The sequence below is a fragment of the Panicum hallii genome, chromosome 2 (assembly GCF_002211085.1).
Source record: "Panicum hallii strain FIL2 chromosome 2, PHallii_v3.1, whole genome shotgun sequence".
NCBI lineage: Eukaryota > Viridiplantae > Streptophyta > Magnoliopsida > Poales > Poaceae > Panicum > Panicum hallii.
The window spans coordinates 21435942-21457707 of NC_038043.1; the positions used below are offsets into that span (position 1 = coordinate 21435942).

At 42.1% G+C, this 21766-nt stretch overlaps 1 protein-coding gene across 21 annotated transcripts; it reads right to left on the bottom strand.

The window, feature by feature from the left end:
- Positions 1–5730: 5730 nt before the first annotated feature.
- LOC112883335 (BAG domain-containing protein Samui-like) lies at positions 5731–19230 on the bottom strand. 21 transcript variants are annotated; one of them, XR_003226816.1, is made up of 12 exons: positions 18653–19230; positions 18427–18547; positions 18084–18323; positions 14566–15735; positions 13852–14387; positions 12895–13039; positions 7486–7608; positions 7288–7423; positions 7122–7194; positions 6518–7044; positions 6280–6384; positions 5731–6102 (listed from the first exon to the last, which is right to left on the bottom strand). XR_003226816.1 is itself a non-coding variant. In XM_025948619.1 (9 exons), the coding sequence occupies exons 5-8, from the start codon at positions 7327–7329 to the stop codon at positions 6316–6318; spliced, it is 747 nt and encodes a 248-aa protein (XP_025804404.1). In that variant the 5' UTR covers positions 7330–7608; positions 12895–13039; positions 13852–14387; positions 14566–15735; positions 18084–18420; the 3' UTR covers positions 5731–6102; positions 6280–6315. The 21 variants fall into 21 exon arrangements, 1 of the variants encoding a protein (XP_025804404.1); XR_003226815.1 differs by having other exon boundaries at positions 7288–7537; XR_003226807.1 differs by having other exon boundaries at positions 7288–7608.
- Between the last annotated feature and the right edge of the window lie 2536 nt (positions 19231–21766).

Genomic DNA, 21766 nt, shown 5'->3' on the forward strand with positions numbered 1-21766 from the left:
AGCAGATGCAGCACCTCCAAGGTATCCACACGTATAGGAAGAAGCGTCGCACTCCAGACTGCTAGGTCCGTTGGTAACCGTGGGCGCGGGCGTGGGAACAGGCGGCTGCCAGCAGGTGTGGAATTAGGGTTAGCCCCTCCATGCGCCCCCACCCCTTCTTTTATAGGCACTCACTAATAGGCTTCCTATCTGAGGCCTATTAGTGCACCTAAGCTCAGTCTAATTCGGATCATATCCTCATTAGGCTTCCAGCCCCTTAAGTGTGTGACCCTATGGGATCATGTGCGAACAGTCATGGTCTGAGTACTCCTACTCGACCAATAGTTGACAGCGGCCTCTAGCAAGACGTGTCAACTCCTATGCGAGCGCAAAAATCATATCAGACGAGCCGTCACAATCTCATATGCATGCTATTCCCTTTGCCTCATGATATTTGGTCTAGCTTCAAGCTGACCTCTCTTTCTTGATACCGTGATCCGGAATCCTTGGTTAACACTTAACCCTAGCACGGCCATGCATTTCTTGATCCGATCACTCGAGGGGCCTAGAGATATCTCTCTCAAGCAGAGAGGGGCAAATCCCATCTTGACTGACCATGTCTTACAGCATGCTTCTTGCAAACACGAGAACCACCTTTATGACTACCCAGTTACGGAGTAGTGTTTGATGGCTCCTAAGTAGGTCGGTTCACATCTTGAGTACATGCGACAATTTCTAAGTCTGAGGCCACAACATACACATTGTGTAATGAGAAATCACTATTTCTCGAGTTGGGTCAGTCCAGCCTCATGTCATACATGCGCCCACATTATTAGTTTGACATCTCTATGTCTATGACTTGTGAAACACAGTCATCAACTAATACATGTGCTAGTCTAATATTCATGTGTGTCCATACATGAACTCCGACTAGGAACAACTTTAGAATAACCATACAAGTAAAGAGTCTCACAAATAATTCATATAATTGCCAATCAATACAAGTTGCCTTTCATGGATATTCAATGAACACATAATACATCATGGATACAACAAAATATGATCATCTCTACGATTACCTCTAGGGCATATTTCGAACAATAAGGTGAATAGTGGATGATAAATAACCGGATTAATAGAATAAATAGTTGTACTATCAAGAGGGTCATTGTGCCTTTGCTTGACGGTTCTATAGTGCCATTTTGCTCAAACAATTGCATTGCATGCATTAGTGTTAACTTTGTTTGAAAAATGGCAAAGCGTGAAGTTCAAAATGTGTGCTGACTCGCTGAAGCGGACGGTCCGGTCCAGACAGGCGGACGGTCCGCCATCTACACGGAAGGTTTTGGACAACCACTTGAGTTTCTGTTGAGCGTCAAAAGATGAACAGCGGACAGTCCGCCTAGGGGAAGCGGACTATCCGCCAACTAACACCGATTGGTTCGGTGTTAATGTTCATGGAAGGACCGAATTAATCGGTCAAGTCCCTGGTGTCTAAACTTGGTGAACGGCGGACTATCCGGCCCATATGTGCGGACCGTCTGCCAACTACACAGAGATGATCCTCTGCTTTGGTTGGGTTTTTTGACTTGAATGGTGGATGGTCCGCAAGTGAGGTGCGTACGGTCCGCCAGATCTCTAACGGTCAACTCTGACACGCATTTATTGCACCTCTAGCCGTTGGGTTTGAATGGCGGATAGTCCGGTTTCTGTGAGGCGGACGATCCGCGATAACTCTGTTTCCACGGGTTTCAAAGGTAATGGCTAGATTACGAAGGGCCGGCTATATATACCTCTTGCCCGGCCATGGATGAGGTCTCTTGGCACATTGAAAAGATTCCTTGACATATTAGAGCCAGCTCCCTCCTCCCTCTCACTCACCTTGCTTATTGGTTGTTGCATTCTTGAGAGTGTGAGAGTATCCTAGTGCATTGCATCAAGAGTTTGACCTTTGTGGCACTAGGGAGTCTTCATGCTAAAAGAACATCTAGGCCCACTTAGTGGGTTTTGGTGTATTAATGATATACGCTGGTAGAACTAATGCTACTTGTAAGAATGTGAGCAGGAACTACAAGTGATAGATGAACAGTTGAAAAGGATATGATCACCAAAAAGGGAATGAAATTTGCAAGGCGAAGTTCTATGGAGTAATTGTGGAGTTTCAATTATGTTACTTTTTGAATTTGAGTATAAGAATGTCGTACTATCAAGAGGGACATGAAATATACTCACCTTACGTAGAAAAATATGCTCAAGATGATCTAACAAACCTATGAGAGACACCTTTGCACCACACAACACATGGGATATTTTGTTTAGAGTGTTCCTGCAGAAAAGTCCGGAGTTTCCGAAGTCTCCGGACATGGGGTTTCTGCGGAGTGTCCGGAGTCCGGACATATGCGGAGTCTCCACACATCTCTGGAGTCTGCTGAGGTGGTGTCCGGAGTCTCCGGAACTTAACCAGCCAACGGCTATTTTTGAGGGCTAGGGTATAAATACCCCTTCACCCCCTCCACGTTAACTCTCTCTGACAAGAACTCACCTGCCTTCACTCCTGAGCATTCAAGAACCTTCTTCACTCCCTCCTCTGGCCTCCAAGCAAGATTTGGTGAGGGGACTGAGGGGCAATTGAGGGGAGAGCAAGTGAGAGCGCTAGTGAGCTGATTTCCCATCTCTTGAGCACATCGTTCTTCATCAAGCCGGTGGATTTCATATTTGTTACTCTTGGAGCTTCAAACTCCTAGCCGGCTAGGTGTTGCCCGTTGAGCACCCAAGTTTCTGGTGTGCCCCGAAAAGTTTGTACAACCTCCACATTCTAGTAAGTGACCTTAGCATCCTTAGGGCTGCTAAGGGGAGGCTTCATAGCTTAAGAAGTAAGTGTTCTTCTTGGGTGCCATGACGGAGAGGTAGGTTCCCTTTGCGGAACTGAACTTTGGGAAACAAATTCTTGTGTCTTAGTGCTTTCACTTTGTGGTTTGTTGAAGTTCTTATTTCTTGTTAGAATTCTAGGGTTTTCTCTCGATCTACTTGTTGGAAAGGGTTTGACTGCAGGTAGAGGAAGCAAAGGGGTATAAACAAGTCTACAAATCTTGAAAATTCCTTCGATCTACTTTTGGTTGATGTTTGATTGGTCGAGTTTGGTTTCAGCACTTTTCTCTAGAGTATCCGGATATTTCTTTGGAATCTCCGGAAGTTGCAGAGATTTCGGACAAATAAACTCTGAAAGTTAATGATAAACTTGTTTTAAGTGTTGTAATTTTTCAATTTCAACTATTCAACCCACCCCCCCCAACCCCCCCCCCCCAAGTTGACATCTAGATCTTTTCACAAGCAAGCATCATCGGCTTGTTACTCTTGGGGGTTACCGCCTCCTAGATGGCTTGGAGAAGGTGAAACCATTGAGCCCTTCAAGAAAATTGTGGAGGAGCTTCGATTTGGTTTGTGAGAGGTTCTTGTGCTCACCTCGCCCGAGTGGAATCGAGGTTTGGAGAGGCTCATTGATTCAAGCCGGCTCAAGATCAAGAGTGGTTGAAAGTTTTGAGTTCACCTCAACATGGATTAGGAGTGACCGGCAAGTCATCGACACCATGGGAAAAATTCTTATTTATCTCTTGCCCGGTTATTTCTTTGCTCAATTTAAGCAATTTACTTTGAGCACGTTACCTTATTAGAAATTGAATTGCTACTTGTCATCCTAGATTGCAAAACCCTATTAGTGTAGGAGTTGATAGAAATAGGAGCTCACTTATATTACTAATTAAATTTGCTTAATATTTATAATTTTAGTTAAACTGCGTATTCACCCCCTCTCGTCGGTATTCTTATTCTAAAACAGCGGCAATGGTGGAGCGCGGCGGGCAAGCAGCGGCCACAGGGTGCATGACGCGCGCGGTCCCGCCCGGGCCCTTGCGCTGCAGCGGCCTCAAGCAACGGGCCCTTGCCCTTGCCCTGACGCGAGCTGTTATCGCCATCCTGCTGGTTCTCCCCACCACCGCGTCCTGCCCCGGCGGTCGCGGCGTCCTCGAGTGTGCCCCGCTGGCCGTCGCGTAGGCCTCCTGCCTTCCTTTCCTTCCTGCGTACACGCTGCCGAGACTACGCACGATGTGAGCATCACACGTATGTGCTTCTAATTTTTTTTTCTGCAATCCCCCTATCGGTGTGCATGTATGTGCAACTTCTTTGATCGATCAGGACACGGTTAGATCATGCAAATCGGGCGGTAGTCAGCTTCTCTGATTAGGTGACCCATCCTGATGTGCTATTTTTTCAGAAAGGCTTTGATCAGGACATGCAATTTTTTTCTAGTAGCGGATCTGAATGAGTGTGAGACTGAACGGCGCCTAGAATTGTGGTAGTATCCTTCAGAAAGGCTTTTTCCCTGTTGTAGCAACATTTTGACGTTTGATGGATCTGTGGATGCTCCATCTTCAATTTTTGATTCTAGGTTTTCTCGGGGTATGTTGGAAATGGAGACATGCTGATCCTATCGAGCTGGTCATTAAGCAAGCAACGTCACTGATAAATTGAGGTACGAACAGCGGGAGTCATGTTCAATATCCAAAACCGCACGCCCACTTTTTGTCATCGATTACTGAATTTTTTGATGCTCTAAACCTTGTTGAATGTTGGATAGTTAGGCCATTAGTTTTTTGTTAGGATTTAGTATCAGTAATTCGTTAGTTTTTGTAAATAGTCCAGTACGATTTGAACCGAGTAGTTAGTCTAGTAGGTTAGCATTTTGAGTCTCAGTAATTTACTAATCGTTGATGCTCTAAATTCATGAATTAGTCTAGTAGTTTGTTTAGATCAGTAGTTTAATATCTTTGATTTTCTTAGTCTCAGTAATATTCCTAAAATCACCTTTTTCTTTACATTATATGCCTAGTAGTTACAAACTGCTGCATTTGGAACTTCAGTAATTCATGCTATCATTAGTTTCATTACTTCAGTAATTTATGCTAGCATTTAGTTTAAGTAGTTCAGCAGTTTATGCATGCATTGGAGGCATTCAGTTTTTCAATAGTTTTTTCAGTACCGATTGAGTTAGTTTATTAATTTATGTGATCATTTAGTTTTAGTAGTGCAGTAGTATATGCAGTGGCTTCTGTATTTTTCAGTAATTCTCTGTAACTTAGTAATACTATGTAGCATTTCAGTTATTCTAAGTAAAGCAGTAACCCAGTAATTCAGTATCCTGCCGGTCTCGCTCTGTTTTTTCTCAATGATCTTTTTCAGAGTTTTACTAGTGGCTGGTTCATGTGGGCATGGCACCCCTTCCCAACTCATCGCCTCATGCATACGACAGTGATAGTACTGAACTTCAGAAGGGAGAGGGTTCCAAGTGAAGAGAAAGATGCTTCATGTGTTCTTTTAGACTTGTTCCGTTTTGGAGGCTGCATGAGATAGTTAATCATAACTACTATGTGTACATATGCGTAGGCACCACCCAACTATATGTATATCCTTGGATTCAGTAATCCAGAGAACTAGCTATTCAGTATTATGTACTTTTTCCAGTAATTTCTCAGATTTTTGGTGAATTATTTTTCCAGTAACAGAACATGTACATGCTTGGATTCAGTAATATGGAGATCCAGTTATTTGGTGACTTGGGACTTTATCACCTATACTTTTTTTTGATTGGATGGATTCAGTAATTTAGAGAACCAGTTATTCAAAACTTTTTTACATTGGATGGATTACTGAAAGTACAAAACAGTAAGACACATTACTGTAACAATACAACGCATCTGAGATTTTAGAGCAGGGGTATATTACTGAACTTGATGGCTCAAAACACACAAGAATAAAAAAAAAACACGCCCTGAACTTCTGAACTCCTCGAGATTGACCAAAACTACATCAAAATCAATGGGCGCAGTGAATTTTTTAGGTATGAGAGAGCTCAATTACTGAGGCGGATACCAGTACCTACAAATCATAGCAAAAATAGTGGGATCCCTAGCATGCGCATGCTCCCAGCTCTGCTCCAACACCGTGCTCCACGTGCGCTGTGATCCGTGGGCCGCGCTTGCCTGCAGCCACTCTCGCGCCGGACGCTGCTCCGCGTAGGTCGCGCCGTCGTTCCCCGTGATGCCGCGGCTCCGCACAGGTCGCCCGCCGCTGCTCCCCGCGATCAGGAATAAGAATAATATTATGTCTACATTCTTCTCGATCACAGCAAAGAAATTGGAACTCGGTTTCAACTAATAAGCAGATAAAATGACAGAGGAAACTCGGAGCATATTTCAAATTGCAGGAGCTCGATCTGGGGAGCACGAGGAGAGAGGAAGGACTCACCGTATACTCATACCAGTAGTATAGGGTATTGAATTATCACACCATGGAAGATGCTCCAGAACCAAAAGCGCTGCCGCCACCATGGCCAAAGCTAGGTCTGCTACCCTGAACAAACAAAAACAATAATTCTGCAGTTTTAGTCAAAGTAAAAAGAATACATTTACCAAATAAGCAGACCTAGTGATCAGCATGTTAGATATACCTGAGAAATTTTTTTCTTCAACCAAATAAGCCGGACCTTTTGGTTTTTGGTGCCCACAAATATTTGACTATTCATTTCAGATTGGAATCGCTCATTACAATCCGCCTTCTGCTCATCAGTTAGTTCTTCCATGGCATCCATAATGTCAATGCACTTCTGAACAGAATAGTCCTCTTCATGTTTCTTCTTCTCATTGAGCTCCTTCATAGTTTTTTCAATCTGGTCTTTCCTGAATTCAATGTAGTCTCCAAGTCCTGTTGCCATTTGACTTTGCTTACGTTTCTTGCCGCTGACACCTTCTACATCCTCTGAACTTTGATTTGTTGCAGCAGATTGAACTTCGGTGCTCTCTATGCCATCAAGACCAGAATTGAATGGATTTCTACTAGGTGCTGTGTTATGGGTGCTTTGCTCTGAGATACTTCTTTGAGGTATAGGATCAATTTGCTGCTGAGTTCTTTGAGGTGTAGGATCAACTTGCTGCTGAGTTCTTTGAGGTGTAGGATCAACTTGCTGTTGAGTTCTTTGAGGTGCAGGTTCACTAGATGTAAAATTTAAATCCCCTGTGGCGATACTTCCTATTTTACAAGTGAATAGCAACAAGTGAATTACTTAATTGTAGGCCAGATAAAAGTATTACCTTCATACAATGATCCCAAGCTGTTAAATAAAGGAAAAGCCTTCTTGCGGAACTTGCTGACTTTAGGATTATCCTATTTGAACACAACAAAACATATGATTGGTACTTAGAATCAGAATAGACCCCTCAAGATTCGAAACTAATTCAATTTTTTATTAGTACTTACCTTTATCAACTTTGCCCAGATTTTGGGTTCAGCATTGATCATACCCAAAGTGCCATCACAACCAAAAACCACTTTTTCTAGCTTCTCGTATTATCCTATAGTTCCCCTTTAATTCTTTCTCCTTTTCTTGTACTTGCTGCTTTGTGAAGTTTGCGTTAGGAAACATTTCATTCAATTTGTAGGTAATATGTCTCCAACCTTCTGCTGTCCAACCATTCTGTCCCCTCAGCATGGGGATGTTGACAAGCGTCTGCATTGTTTCAACAAGTCCTTTCTCATGAGTGTAGCTCCACGTAGCCCTTGAACTTTTTGTTAACATGGCTATTAGAAATAAAGGATGTATCAGCTAGTGATCAGCATTAGTCCAAACATTAGAACTTTCTCGTAAGATACAAAGTCAGATTACATTACATAGAGTATATATTACATGCCATAGAGTAAATAACATGGACTTGATAACTGAAAACATAGAGTACATTACATTACAAGAACCACACATAAGCATCAACTAATTATTGTACTGAGCCCACATCTGAAGGGCAATTTGGTCTCGTATGGTGTTTCCATCATTTGATTCCACTTCATTTGGGTAGTTATTATCCCCCTCTGGCAGCTCAACATAGTCCTCTCGGTTGATATTATTTGGTTGGTGATTCATCCACCCTTCGTCCCTGTTATGCCCTCTAATGATATTGTGAAAGACTGCTGCTGCTGCTGGAATTTTAATTTGATTCTCAATTGGATGAAATGTCCCCACCTTGAGAATTGGAAACCGTTTTTTCAGCACACCAAAAGCTCTTTCGATATGATTGCGGAGCTGAGCATGCTGATGGTTGAACAATTCTTACTGATGGTTGAACAATTCTTTATAGTTTGCATATTATCCATGCCTTCTAAACTCACTAAGGTGGTATCTAACTCCTCGGTACGGAGCAATGAATGAGGGTGTATTCGCATATCCACCATCTACAAGGTAAAACTTCCCCACCGGCACATGAAAGCCCTTATTATGAGCAGATCAAAGAACTCCCGCATCAGATGCTGATCCCTCCCACCCACATGAGATGAAAATGAATTCCAGATCAAAGTCACACGCGCACATCATATTCTGTGACAATGTTCCCTTCCTGTTTATGTAAGGAGGAGCTTTTTCTTCTGAAATGGTGATTGGGACATGAGTGCCATCTATAGCACCAATGCAATTCTGCATTAAAGAAAGAAAACCAAGGAATGAGTGTCGGAACCATGTGTTGTGAAGTTCTGATTAGGGCAAGTATTTAATACCTATGACTAACCTGGAAGCACTAGTGGAAATCAATGCTTCAGTGACGAGCGACTTTCGTCACTGTAAAGGCCAAATACGTCATAAAGAGAGTTCTGTGACGAATTTGTGAAGAATTTTACTTCGTCACACAAGTCGTGTCGAGTTAGAACTACCGTGATGAAATTTCCAAAAATATCACAGAACCGATTTTATCTATGACGAAAAAACTTCCATCACGGAAGCATTTTTTGGTTTTGTGACGCATCACAAAACGTCACAAAATTCCGGATCCACGTGGCCATAAGCCCGCTAGCAGGAGCAGCTCCACCTGCATCAGCTCGCCGCATCCCTGGGGGGCTGCACTGTCCCGGGCATCGCGCCCTGCTGCCGTATTGGGCCCACACGGAGCTCGCGACCGCGGAGGTCCTGAACTGACCTCCTCGCGTGCGCGGCTGCGAGTACGCCGCCACGGGCGCCGGTGACGGGAGGGAAGGAGCGGTGGTGGGAGCGGCGGCGAGAGCGGCAGCGACAGGATGCTGAGCCGTCGAGTTGGAGGGTGACAGGAGGCCGAGGTGGAGGCGCATGGGGAGCGACAGATCTGAGGAGAAGTGGTCAGGGTCTGAGGAGAGGGAGAGAGGCAGAGAGACGAAGGGGAGGAGTGGCTAGGGTTTGAGGGGTGTTGGCTAGGTCTTTTTATACATCTCGGGCTCAATCTAAATTGTCGGATCATATCGAACAGCCAGGATAAGTCGGGCCTTAGCAGAAAATAGGCTATTACTATCCTTTCGACCCATTTAACATATTTTTTCCTTTTCATTTTATTTGCACCATTGTGAAGTAATGCATAAAAATAATTGTTTTACATAGACCAATACATTTTTTATATATAATAGACTACATATAAAGTGTGTTGTAGAAGTTTTAAAATTTTTGAAGCTGATTTACAATTTTCTATGTATGAAATGAATTTCTATATAGTTAACAAAATTAATTCCAAATTGAACTACATGTATGTAATAAGATTCAAAAAATTGCACAAAAATTATATTTAAGATCATATATTCTATTCTAGTTCATCACTTGGAGATATATGAAAAATTCAACTTTCTTCGAGGGACAATTCAAACTTCTTTCTCCAAAATACCACATACAATTGCAATAATATCTAAATTTGGTCAAAAAATTCTACAAATTGACATGATAACATATTTTTGGTCCATAAGGTTGTCATAAAAAACTTCAATAGTTTTAGTAAAGTTGGACCATACATTATTCACAAAAGAATACATCTCTCGCATAGTTTCTTATAACTCAAGTGAAACTTTGAGATTTGAGTAACTTATAATATTTTCGAACTTGTATGCACCTCAAATTTGGACACAAGCTTATTTTTACCCTAACATTAGAAAATATAAAGTTACATTACCAATTGTTATGCAAAAACATATTTCTATATTGTCTATTTGGATGGAAGAAAACAAGTCATATGTAAAAGATCCAAGAAACAGAAATTAACATAAAAACAAATACCATTAAATGAAAGATCATAATTTTAGAAAACTCTAGAGAAAAGAACCATCAAATTTGGAGTTTATACGAGGGAGAAATACCAATTAAAAATTTCAATTCCGGATTAAAAATAGAAAATTTTAATTCTTGATTAAAAAGAGAAAGATTAAACATATCTGTATTCTTCACCATGTCGTGCAGGTTGTGCGACTTAGTATTTGTATATTAACGCTTCGTAATAAACACAAATGGTGGTGCAGCATAGTGATAAGACCCTTGTTAATGTAGTTGGGAGGTTACAGTTCGAACCCTCCTGCACCATGTTTTTCTTTCTTTTTTCATTTTAGCTTTGGCAGGTCATTTGACTTATATTTATAAATCAACGCTTCTAATAATCACAAATAGTGGTGCAGTGTAGTAGTAAGATCCTTGTTCCTATTCCTATAGTAGGTCACAGTTCGACTCCTTCTGGGCCATATTTTCTTTTTTTTCATTTTACCTCTAGCAGGTTGTGCGACTTAGTATTTATATATTAACACTTCGTAAAAATCACAAATGATGGTGTAGCACAGTGGTAAGACCCTTGTTGCTGTAGTTGTGAGGTTACCTTTTGAATCCTCCTTCACCATGTTTTTCTTTCTTTTTTCATTTTAGCTTTGGCAGGTCATTTGACTTATATTTATAAATCAACGCTTCTAATAATCACAAATAGTGGTGCAGTGTAGTAGTAAGATCCTTGTTCCTATTCCTATAGTAGGTCACAGTTTGACTCCTCTTGGGCCATATTTTCTTTTTTTTCATTTTACCTCTAGCAGGTTGTGCGACTTAGTATTTATATATTAACGCTTCGTAAAAATCACAAATGATGGTGTAGCACAGTGGTAAGACCCTTGTTGCTGTAGTTGTGAGGTTACCTTTTGAATCCTCCTTCACCATGTTTTTCTTTCTTTTTTCATTTTAGCTTTGGCAGGTCATTTGACTTATATTTATAAATCAACGCTTCTAATAATCACAAATAGTAGTGCAGTGTAGTAGTAAGATCCTTGTTCCTATTCCTATAGTAGGTCACAGTTCGACTCCTCCTGGGCCATATTTTCTTTTTTTTTTCATTTTACCTCTAGCAGGTTGTGCGACTTAGTATTTATATATTAATGCTTCGTAAAAATCACAAATGATGGTGCAGCACAGTGGTAAGACCCTTGTTGACGTAGTTGTGAGGTTACCGTTTGAATCCTCCTTCACCATGTTTTCCTTTCCTTTTATTTTAGTTCTGGCAGGTTGTGAGAGTTTGTATTTACGTATTAACGCTTTGTAATAATCACAAATAGTGGTGCAGCATAGTGGTAAGACCTTTGTTGCTGTAGTGGGGAGGTCATGGCTTGATTCCACTTGCTCCATATATTTTTCCTTTTTTCTCCATAATCGACTGAAAATCTATGCATTTATCTGTAATGCTCTGTAACGTTCCCAACGGATGAGCAACCTAGTGGTAAGAGATATGATGTTGTAGCGGGGGCACTGTTTGTACCCCTATCTTATTTTTTTTCCTTTTTTCTCAATAATGAAATGGAAATTATTTTAGAAAAAAATAGGAAAAAGAATCATCGATTTTAGAGTTCATATACGAGGGAGAAATACTAGATAAAGATTTAATCCCGGATTAAAAGAGAGATAAACTATACATATTTCTTCATATGATTCCATCTTAGTAGTAATCTTTTATGGAACATTCTCAAATATATGTGCTCCCCACCCCACTAGTTCTATGACAAGTCGCTGTCATCGCAAATACGAGTTTATGGCGTGTTGTTTTTTGATGACATTAGACGTTGTTCTGTGACGCATGTTTTACTTTCGTCGTAGCTCCGGCTGAGGGTTACCGTCAAAGAACTATGATGATTTTCTACCGTCAAAGAACTATGATGATTTTCATTATAGATGTGGTCTGTTTAATGATGAAATTTGAAACCTCACGTCATGGATGCTATTATTTCTAGTAGTGAAGAAAGGCATATATCGAGGATCAGACGCAGTTTCCATTTGGCAGCTTCACAAATCTATGAGTAGCTGGAATTATATCGAAGACCTCCGTAATTTTCCGAAGGACAGTCTCACCACTATGTTGGAATTTCTTTTTTAGCCTCTCGGTGCTAGCATTATGAGAGAGCATGAACATAAACATTCCTAACTGCTCCTCAATCTTAACACCGCGAGAAAGTGTGCTATTACTCTAAAAATCTCGGACTCCATCCTAAACTCCACTTTGCACCACCTCCCATGACCTTCTAAATTTCTGAGACTTTCTGCACCAGATAGAGATGAGGTGTGCTCTAGCATCTTCTCGTCGTATAGGCACAATTGAAGCGCAGGAACCATAACAAGAAATAGTTCGTCGTCCTCTTCTTCCTCTTGTGACATGAATCTTCTAACTTGATCCTCCCAAGAATCCATTTTCTAGTATAGATATGATATTATTTATTAGTAAAATAGTGCTAGCTAGCTGTATTTTAGATCCAATATATTATTTTAGACGAAATATGAGCTGCCTAGCCAGCAGATCCAATATACTATTCTGCAAGCTCGGACTCTTAACTCCTATTTTAACATAAACATCACAAAAAAGGTAATATGTCATTGCTAGTAAAACAAAAAAAAAACTTCAGAATACAGACCTAACAATTTAGCAGATTGTACGCATAACCCACTTCTACAATTAGCCCAACCCAGTTGCAATAAAAATATATGCTCATGAGCCAATAAAATTATCCAAGTATGGTAAATGTATGAATCTCGATCATGTTCTGCCAACTTTCAAGACCAGCTAACTGAAGTACCTCTTCCTCACGCTGTTTCTTCAGCTTCTCCTCCTCTTCTTTCTTTTGACGTTCAAGTGCAGCTTCTGTTGCTGCAGCTTCCTCTGCCCTGCGGAGCTAAGCCTCCTGCACAGCATTCAACTCTTTTTCTCGATCAGCTGTAGTTCTGAAAATGTAGCAGTTCAAACAAAACGATGATTGCTAGTCATTTCAATCCATTTCAACAAAACGAAGCAGATATTCAGAATGATGCAAATAATTTTGATCCACACAAAGCGTAGCAGTTCTGAATGCTGATCCACACATGAAAAAAGAGTTGCTATTCTGACCACAACAATCAGTCATTCAGTTGTGCTATGCTTGGACTCGCTTCCAAATTAAGACATGACAATACTGTAGGAGGGATAACCATTGGAAATTCAGCCACCCAGGACCAAACGTAATGGCAATTGACGGATACCCAGGACCAAGAGAATTTTGCAAAGCACGCAAGTCCCAAGTAAACACGCACCAATCATGCCGCATGAACAGGAAACAACGTATCAAATTTTGCTGCAAGGACAACACCACGGAGCATGAGAATTGTATTGAAGATGACAAGTAATTTAGAAAAGGGAGAATTGATCTGAGGAGTAGGCCGAAACTTGTACAGAGGTACTCTCTCTTCTTTATCTTCGGATGGAATTCAAAGCTAATCTTTCTACAGAACCACCAAGCTGACCGAGCTAGCCAAATTCCATCGGAACCAAAGCTAAGAATCGGAATGATTCTAGTCAACAGAACAGGGTATTTCAAGTTCCCAACAATTAGCCAGCCAATAGCATCATCAAATCCAGCAAAAGGTACAGAAACAACAAGGCTAGGCTCAGTCAAGAAGCTCACAAGTCATCACAAGCTGAGAGGTGAGAGCCGAGCAAAGGCTGAAAAAGAATCAATAGAAACCTGTGGCATGGAGTAAGACGGCGTGCAAGAACTCACCTGGAGAATGAATCAGCCTCGAGAGATCCGATCTGCGGCTGCAGGAGCAAGATGGCGGGCGGTCTTGTCAGAAGCGCCGACCACTTGCCTCCCTCCCCTCTCGTTCCCAGGGCGGCGCGGCCTGGACGGGAAGGCGGAGGGGCGGCGTGACCTGGACGGGGAGGGCGGCGCGGTGCCGGATCTTGACCGGGAGGCGGAGGACCGGCAGCTGGGGGAGGCGGACGACGCGGCGGTAGGACGGGGCGGTGCGACCTGGACGGGGAGGGCGGCGCGGCTTGGACGGGGAGGCGGAGGGGCGGAGCGACGGCGGCGCCTTCGACTCGGGGAATCATGACGGGGAGGCGGAGGCGCTCGCGAGCCGCACGGAGGAGCGCCTGCCCCGGGGAAATCGATGGGAACGGGAGCGCCTGCCCCGCGCCGTGGGCTTCCAAATGCCCAGTAATTTGGCCCGGGCCACGATTCCACGAGGGGAAGCCCGTTCCGGGGAAAAGGCCGGGATCCCTGCGGGGAATCGCGCTCCACTAGCCCCGAGTCTTCTTCGAACATGGTGTTCAATACAAGCATATTGGTATTAGAATATAATCGACTACAAACATTTGTGACAGAAGCCGGTATTCAATACAAGCATATTGGTATTAGAATATAATGATTTTGTGACTGCCATCTGATATTGAAAATACTGCGACAGGACATGCTCAACACAAAGAATCCTACTGTGAAATTCGGGCACTCGATAGTCGAAGATCACAGAATCCAAGTGCCCACGAGCATGACGCAAAATGATGGCGCTGGACCATGCTTGTAGCATAGACAACTCGACTTATTACCCAAGCCGGATGTAGACGAAGATGAGGACGAGCTGTTATTAGCTTGCCGAAGCTTGCTATTATCCTTGATCACACGCATGAGTACTTACATCTAAGATGCAGCTGCACCCCTTCATCCAAATAAATATTCAAGGAAAAAAGCATATAAAATAATAAAAAAAACTCCATTGGGGATTAGTCACGATTATGATACTGCACAAATAGATCAATTTGAAACATAATGCTTAGTAGAAAGATGTATATATGACCGCATATAAGCCAGTCCATTTGTCATAACCAAATTTAAGAAGTTTCAGATATCAGAAAAGTTTATGAATCAGTATGACATATAGTGGCAACTAGCTACACTAAAGTAGAAAACATAAAGCAGACATGTATTTGCAGATATGAATCATACAGCTGAAATTGGAGTAAGTAAAAGAATCAGTTCTATTTTATATTATCCTATGTTGTACTATGAACTTCAACGATCCGATTGGAAACACGAAACAGAGCACCAAGAACATCAGATCAAAATAAACTAGGATGAAATCCTTTAAAACAAGACCACCACCGTACAACCTTGGCAGAATCATCTCTTAGCTCCACTCTCAGAAGCAAAATAACAAGCAGACAGAGGACATTGAAACACATTATTGGAAGAAGCAAATATGGTAGGGGCTTGCATACACATCTAGACACACGAGCAGGGCTGCAGAGGAATGGCACCACAAGCCCATTGCGAGAAGATTTGAAGGTTCGGAGAGACTGGACCAGGATTACCTCCAGTGAAGAATAATGCTTTTTCCAACAGCAGAACTCAACTGATTAAATGAGCTAACTATGTGAATAAAATAAAAAAGGATTAGCATCCAGAAATCTCAAAAAAGAATACCAGAAAGAATTTACATATCTTGAATCTATAATCTAGTGATTGATTTATTGGCATACAAATGAAGGAAAGAAACAACATGTGTATGCCGGCCTTCGCCCACATCAGGCATGAGCTATGATTTCTACACTTGCCTCGAGGATATTTCAGCCTTCACCATTGTCTAACAGCTTGTCTGGATGTCTTCTGTAATGCAAACAAATGTCAAGCTTTTTTGTTCTGACCAATATGCTCTAATGTGATCTTGGAGCTGCAGGCAGATGTCAACATGTAGTTCAAAACAACACATAATTGCTAGCTATTGATTCATCACGATCTATTCATTGGCTAGAATAAATAGTTCTATGACATAACCTCATATCGACAAATGACACTAAAAGTTATACAGAAATATAGACATGCAGATGCAACTGCAGTAGTGTTCAGTATGCAGTGAGTTTATCAAATTTGCACAGAATTTCAGATGCATGTACTTGGTATTCAGAAAATTGCTTCTGCATCTAGCCATCACTAAATTTCAGACTGCTTATTTACTGAGAACACTAGAAGATTTGGCCACTTCTCATTTTAATTCTTCATTCTTTATCCAGTATAACAGTATCCTAAGGAAGTCCAAAAGCACACATCCATGTGCAAGCATCAAAGGAGCTGGTCTGGAGGAGTAGAGCGGCTGACTTGGCCACAAGCTGGCTCCCTTGTGGTCATCTCCTCTGACCAAATTCTCAGCAAACAGGACCATAGGACACCATGGTATGATAGCCAGCTGTACGATATCAACGTGGATTCTACAAGGGCAAAACTATATTCCGTAGTAGTGCATTGGTTGGGAACAACAGGAAAATGGGACATACCAACACATGAAAAACAACAATAATTCCTATCTTCAGAAATGGCTTATAAAATGGAAATTAATGCATAGTGGGACAGACTACCAAATAACAGATGGTAATGGCAGCATGCACTGAAAATAGTGCAAATTCTCAGTTTCTCACATTTCAAAACTCCTAATCACTTTCTACCTGGAGCATAGCTTTTCTTGGAAATTTCATATATCAATTTTCCATATATTGGTTAACAAATAATTGTGGATCAAACTAGCACTCATTCACTGCAAAATGGAAACACCCTTTTCCAAAGAAGAAACATCCCTAAATATGAACATTTTAGCTAGTCTTAGAGCTTCATGAGCAAGTATCCGAGCAATCCCAGATCCCCAATCAGTGGGTCTGTTCATGACAGAACTGTACAACAACAACAACAACAACTTAGCATTTTGTCCCAAGCAAGTTGGGGTAGGTTAGAGATGAAACCCACAGAAAACAAGACTAAGAAACACAAAAAGGGCACAAGCCAAAGGAAGAGTCAGGGGTTAAACAAAAAGTAACAAAAGTCACGGTTCAGGTACGTTAATTGCTAATCTCCAAGCGCTCCTATCCATAGCTAATTCCTTAGCGATATTCCACTCCTTAAGGTCTCTCTTAACCGTCTCGTTCCAAGTTAGTCTAGGTCTACCTCTACCTCTCTTTACATTGTCGCCCCGCTTTAAAACTCCACTACGCACCGGCGCCTCGGGAGGCCTCCGTTGTGCATGTCCAAACCATCTCAACCGATGTTGAATCAACTTCTCCTCGATAGGTGCCACCCCGACCCTATCTCGAATCTCTTCGTTCCGGACTCTATCCCTTCTTGTGTGCCCGCAGAACCAATGCAGCATACGCATCTCTGCTACACCCAGTTGCTGGACATGTCGCCTTTTTGTAGGCCAACATTCAGCACCGTATAGCATCGCCAGGCAAATCGCCGTCCTATAGAACTGTAGAAACATCAAATCCTACATGCAGGAAAGAACACATGTTGTTTGCCATGAAAAGACAAGAACAACAACGAAACAGGTAGCTCAACTATGCCATGCATCAACAAAGAAAAATTATGCATCTTTCATGCAAGAATCCAGCACAACATCACAGCTTGCTTGGCCTACTCTAGAACTCCATGTCCCAAGTACAACATTGAAGTGAATTTGGTCAAGCATATAACATCGAGCTGAAATTCCTTTCTCTAAACAGAATCACATGCATTGAGCTAAGAAAATATACCAGAATGAGTACTTCTAGAAAGAAATAAAATTAACGCAATGATTACATGCAAACATTGTGTTAATATGTATTAGCAGCAGCAGTTAGAATATTTGTAATGAATCATAGTTCTACATCTTGTGCTACAATATTCCAAAAGCAGCAGTAGTTAACTATGATGGAATAGCTCGCATACATTGCACGGCCAATTGGAAGAATCGCAATCTATACAACAACAACAACTTAGCCTTTTGACCCAAGCAAGTTGGGGTAGGCTAAACAATCGCAATCTATGAGATATTATATCATTTGTAAGATCATACACCCAGTTACGATCACCCAGATAGGTGCTTATACTGAATGCAGCAATTAGAAACACAAAAGAAGTAGCAGGCTAGCAGCTCATATGCAGAATGAGACAGTAGTAAGCGAAACAAAATAAAAAGGGTATAGAAGTACCCTGTATCCAGCGAGGAAGAATTGAGGACAAGAGCAGAGAGCAAAAATTTCGCTGGGCTGCTGGGACACAGATGGCTGAAGGTATCATGCAGTCAGCAGCAAGTCCAGGCTCCACTGGATGGCAAAGCACACACTCGGTGATGTCGCTGCCTATCCCATTGCCTCCGCACGTGGCCCCAGCCCTACGACCCTACCCAGTGCTTCCAAATCCGTCGGCGGCCAGCGGCACATGTCCAATTGCTGCTAAAACCTTACAGGCCGTCAGGCCACAGCTAGTTTGATTCCACTACACCATGGCGGTATAGAAATTTGGATCAAGGAAAAATGTTGATTTGGGACAGACCTGCATCATCGTGAAATTGGGATTCCAGATCTACAACGAAGAAGACCTTCATAGAACAGAATCAAATCAGATCATGGTAAAAAGGCCTCAATAGATCGGAACCAAATCATGGACATTCGATCTGCATGAAGTATGGAAAAATGAGATTGCGTATGGATTAATCACGCACAGTAAAGGGGAGACATTCTGTTGGAGAATTGAAGGCGGGATGAGCTGATGCAGTAACCTGTGGTGGAGGACCTCACGAGCAGCTTCAGGTCGCGCAGGCTCCGGCGAGGGACGGCAAGAGCGGCACCTTGCGTCTGGCGTGCCTCGGCTTCAGCGGAACTGTCGCTGGAAAACGGCGGGGGGCGGCGGCGACGGGAGGGAGGCCTGTGGATGGTGCGAGCAACGGAACGGGAGGAAAAAGAACGAGATCGAGATTATGACCCACGATCTATCTTGGGCGAGTCGTGGGCGAATCAAGAAACTGGTGTGCGGCCGGTGAAAAAAAGAACCGAGAAAAAAAATGAGCAGCGGGGAACAACGGAAGAAAACCGCGGGGAGCGAGAGGCTGGTAGCGTGCGTGCTCGGTGCTCGGGTTCGGTCGCACGCACAGCTTGAGCAGGGATTCGGGTATGGAATAACCCCCCCTCTGTCTCTCTCTCTCTTATATATAATATATATATAGAATTGGTCTATTTAGCTCATCGTGAGCTGAATATTAGGTTGTCTCCAACGGCATTCTCTAAAGCGTTCTGTATCCTATATATAGAGAAGATTCCGTTCTCTATTACTCCAGCAGCGTTCTCTAAATGATACTCTAAAATAGAGAACGCTATAGGTTTCCTCTATATATAAAGATTCTCTCTCCTCTTCTCTATTTTTTCTTTACGTTTTAAACACTGAATTAAATAAAAATAAAATATGTCCATAGCATTTGAGGTATGATAAATACGTACGTATAAAAATTTGGAACAAAATACGTTTCTAATATAGGGTTTAATGTATAGAGAACGAGATTTAGAGAACGTTGTTGGAGAGAAATGAGATATAGAGGAGAGAATCTTGTAGAGAATTCTATAAATGAAGGATATAGAGGAGGATATAGAGAACGACGGTTGGAGATAGCCTTATTTAGTAGGTACGGTGGAGCTCCGGCGAGCATGCTGGCAGCAAAATTACTCTGTTTTTATACGAGGTTGTAAAAATCGAATCTAACCTATATTGCGCATCCATTTTAATGCTCTTTTGATTTACTGGTGCCAAGAGATATTTTGGACATATCCCACGCGATTGGATTGGCGTTGCATGCAGAGCTGCGGCGAGCGCTTGTGGCCGTAAAAACGTGTTGGATTGATACGGCGACCATAAAAATCATTTGCAAACATAAAAGAAGTAATAACCTCATGGTTGCGTGATTTACAAATTATGAACTACTATAAAGCATAAAAAAATACTAATATTATGAAACATACTACTCTGTGGTCAAGAGATGATTGTAATTGTCAATTTTCTTCTGCAACCGTAAATTGTCTTGATCCGGAATAATATTTTGTTCTAGATGAGTAATTTTTTATTAGCATGGGAGGAGTGATCTTGCATATAAGATTAGATTAGGGTAATTTGTTTTTTAGGTTAGGAGTAATTTTCATATATTGATGATCAGCCTAGCCTCTCGCTATTGAACACTGTAGTTATAATAAGATAGTTTAAGGATGATTGAAGCATAGCAAGTAGTAATTATTTGATGCATATAACCATAACAATCAAATTGAAGGTCTTAAAAAATAATTAAATTGCAAGTACTATACTCCGATACTCAGAGTGAAGCACACATGAATTGTAAATATGCGCTGGTGTCAGCTCCATTGGAACCGTTGTCAGCCCAGTTGATGAATAGGGTGCAACAGTGATTTGTCATTGATTTTAAAGGAAATCATCATTATCTTTCTCTATTCCTCCACTCCAGCGGCAATGCCAAACTTCAGGTTTGGTATCTTGAAGTCCAAATATCCATTATGTGAAGTACAACAAATTGATTAGTTCAATTATTCATCATACTAGCTTCCAGTAGTGCATAGCTTACAAGAACAAGAAAAAACATGGCTAATGACTTGTAGAATTATATATTAACACCATAGTGACTTGCAGAATTATTTTCACCATAGTATGACTTCACATGGACTGCTGAGGTGGTCGTGCTGTTGTGTGGCAGCACGACCTCATGGTCGCATGATTCATAAGTTATGAAAACAGCTATAAAGCACAAAAAATACTACTTTATATTACAAAAAATATTACTCATAATTATGAAATACTTGTCTAAATTGTGGAAAATACTACTTGAGTAAGGAAAATAATACTACTCTAATTTATGAAACAATACTACTCAAATACTACTTGAATATCAATAGAATATTACTCTAAATTATGAAAAATACTACTCTAGCATGCATCTGCGTTGCAACATGGAGGCACAGTGATAATTTTTTATGCTCTGAAAATTACTACTACAGTATTGCTTGTACTTCTACTATTCTGGATAATACCCAAATTGACGCAGCTATTGGGAGAACATAATTTTTTTATCTTTATGAAGATATCGCTTCTGCCTTCCAAATCCCATAAGAAAGTGGATAAATCAAAGTAGAGTTGAATCTATAAAAGTTACAAGCTCGAGTTGGATTGAAAGAACATAAGCTATTAGGGGGGTTTTGTGCAAAAGGTGCAAGACACAAGAAAGAACAGAGTTATTACACGTTTCTTCGGGGGCTTCGATGCAAAAACTTGGGAGATCGGCTCCCATGGCCGGTGGCGGCACTGGTCAGCCTAATCGCTGGCAATTTGGTGAGCGAGAAGCATCAGTGAGTGAGGGGATCGAGAAGGGACGGCGAGGGGATGTCGGGGAGGGGCTCACCGGCGTAAGAGGTGCTCGGGGTCGGTCGAATTTTGTCGGCGTATGGCGGCGGGTGCTGCTGGTCGAGGGCGGTGGTGGTCGAGCGCCTGGACGACGTCGAGGAGGGGTGGAGCAGTACGGCTCGTTGAAGGGAAGCTCGTGGTGGCATTTGATTTGCCAAGAGGGCAACAGATGCGACGAACAGACGGCCGGCGGTGGCGTTCGGTCCTCGGCGAGCTCCTGGCGGGAGCGCTGCATGCGACAGCGAGGGAGGGCGATGGAGGCGGTGTAGATGTGGCGGTCGAGGTGGCATGGGGCTTTTTCTTGACATCCCAGCGCCGTGGCCAGCCGGACTTTTTCCTCATTCACTTCTTTGTATGAGTGGTCGGGTGGGGGCCTTGTACCAGTTGGGACGCCGAGAACAGTGTGAACCGCATGTTTGTTAATTGGCAGAACGGTGTG

Bases quoted from the DNA above. Each gene is read 5' to 3' on its own strand.
- LOC112883335 (XM_025948619.1), bottom strand. From the start codon at position 7,329: ATGATCAATGCTGAACCCAAAATCTGGGCAAAGTTGATAAAG. The intron at 7,195-7,287 runs GTAAGTACTAAT...GTGTTCAAATAG, and splicing joins TCTGGGCAAAGTTGATAAAG to GATAATCCTAAAGTCAGCAA. The intron at 6,385-6,481 runs GTATATCTAACA...TTGTTTGTTCAG, and splicing joins TGAAGAAAAAAATTTCTCAG to GGTAGCAGACCTAGCTTTGG.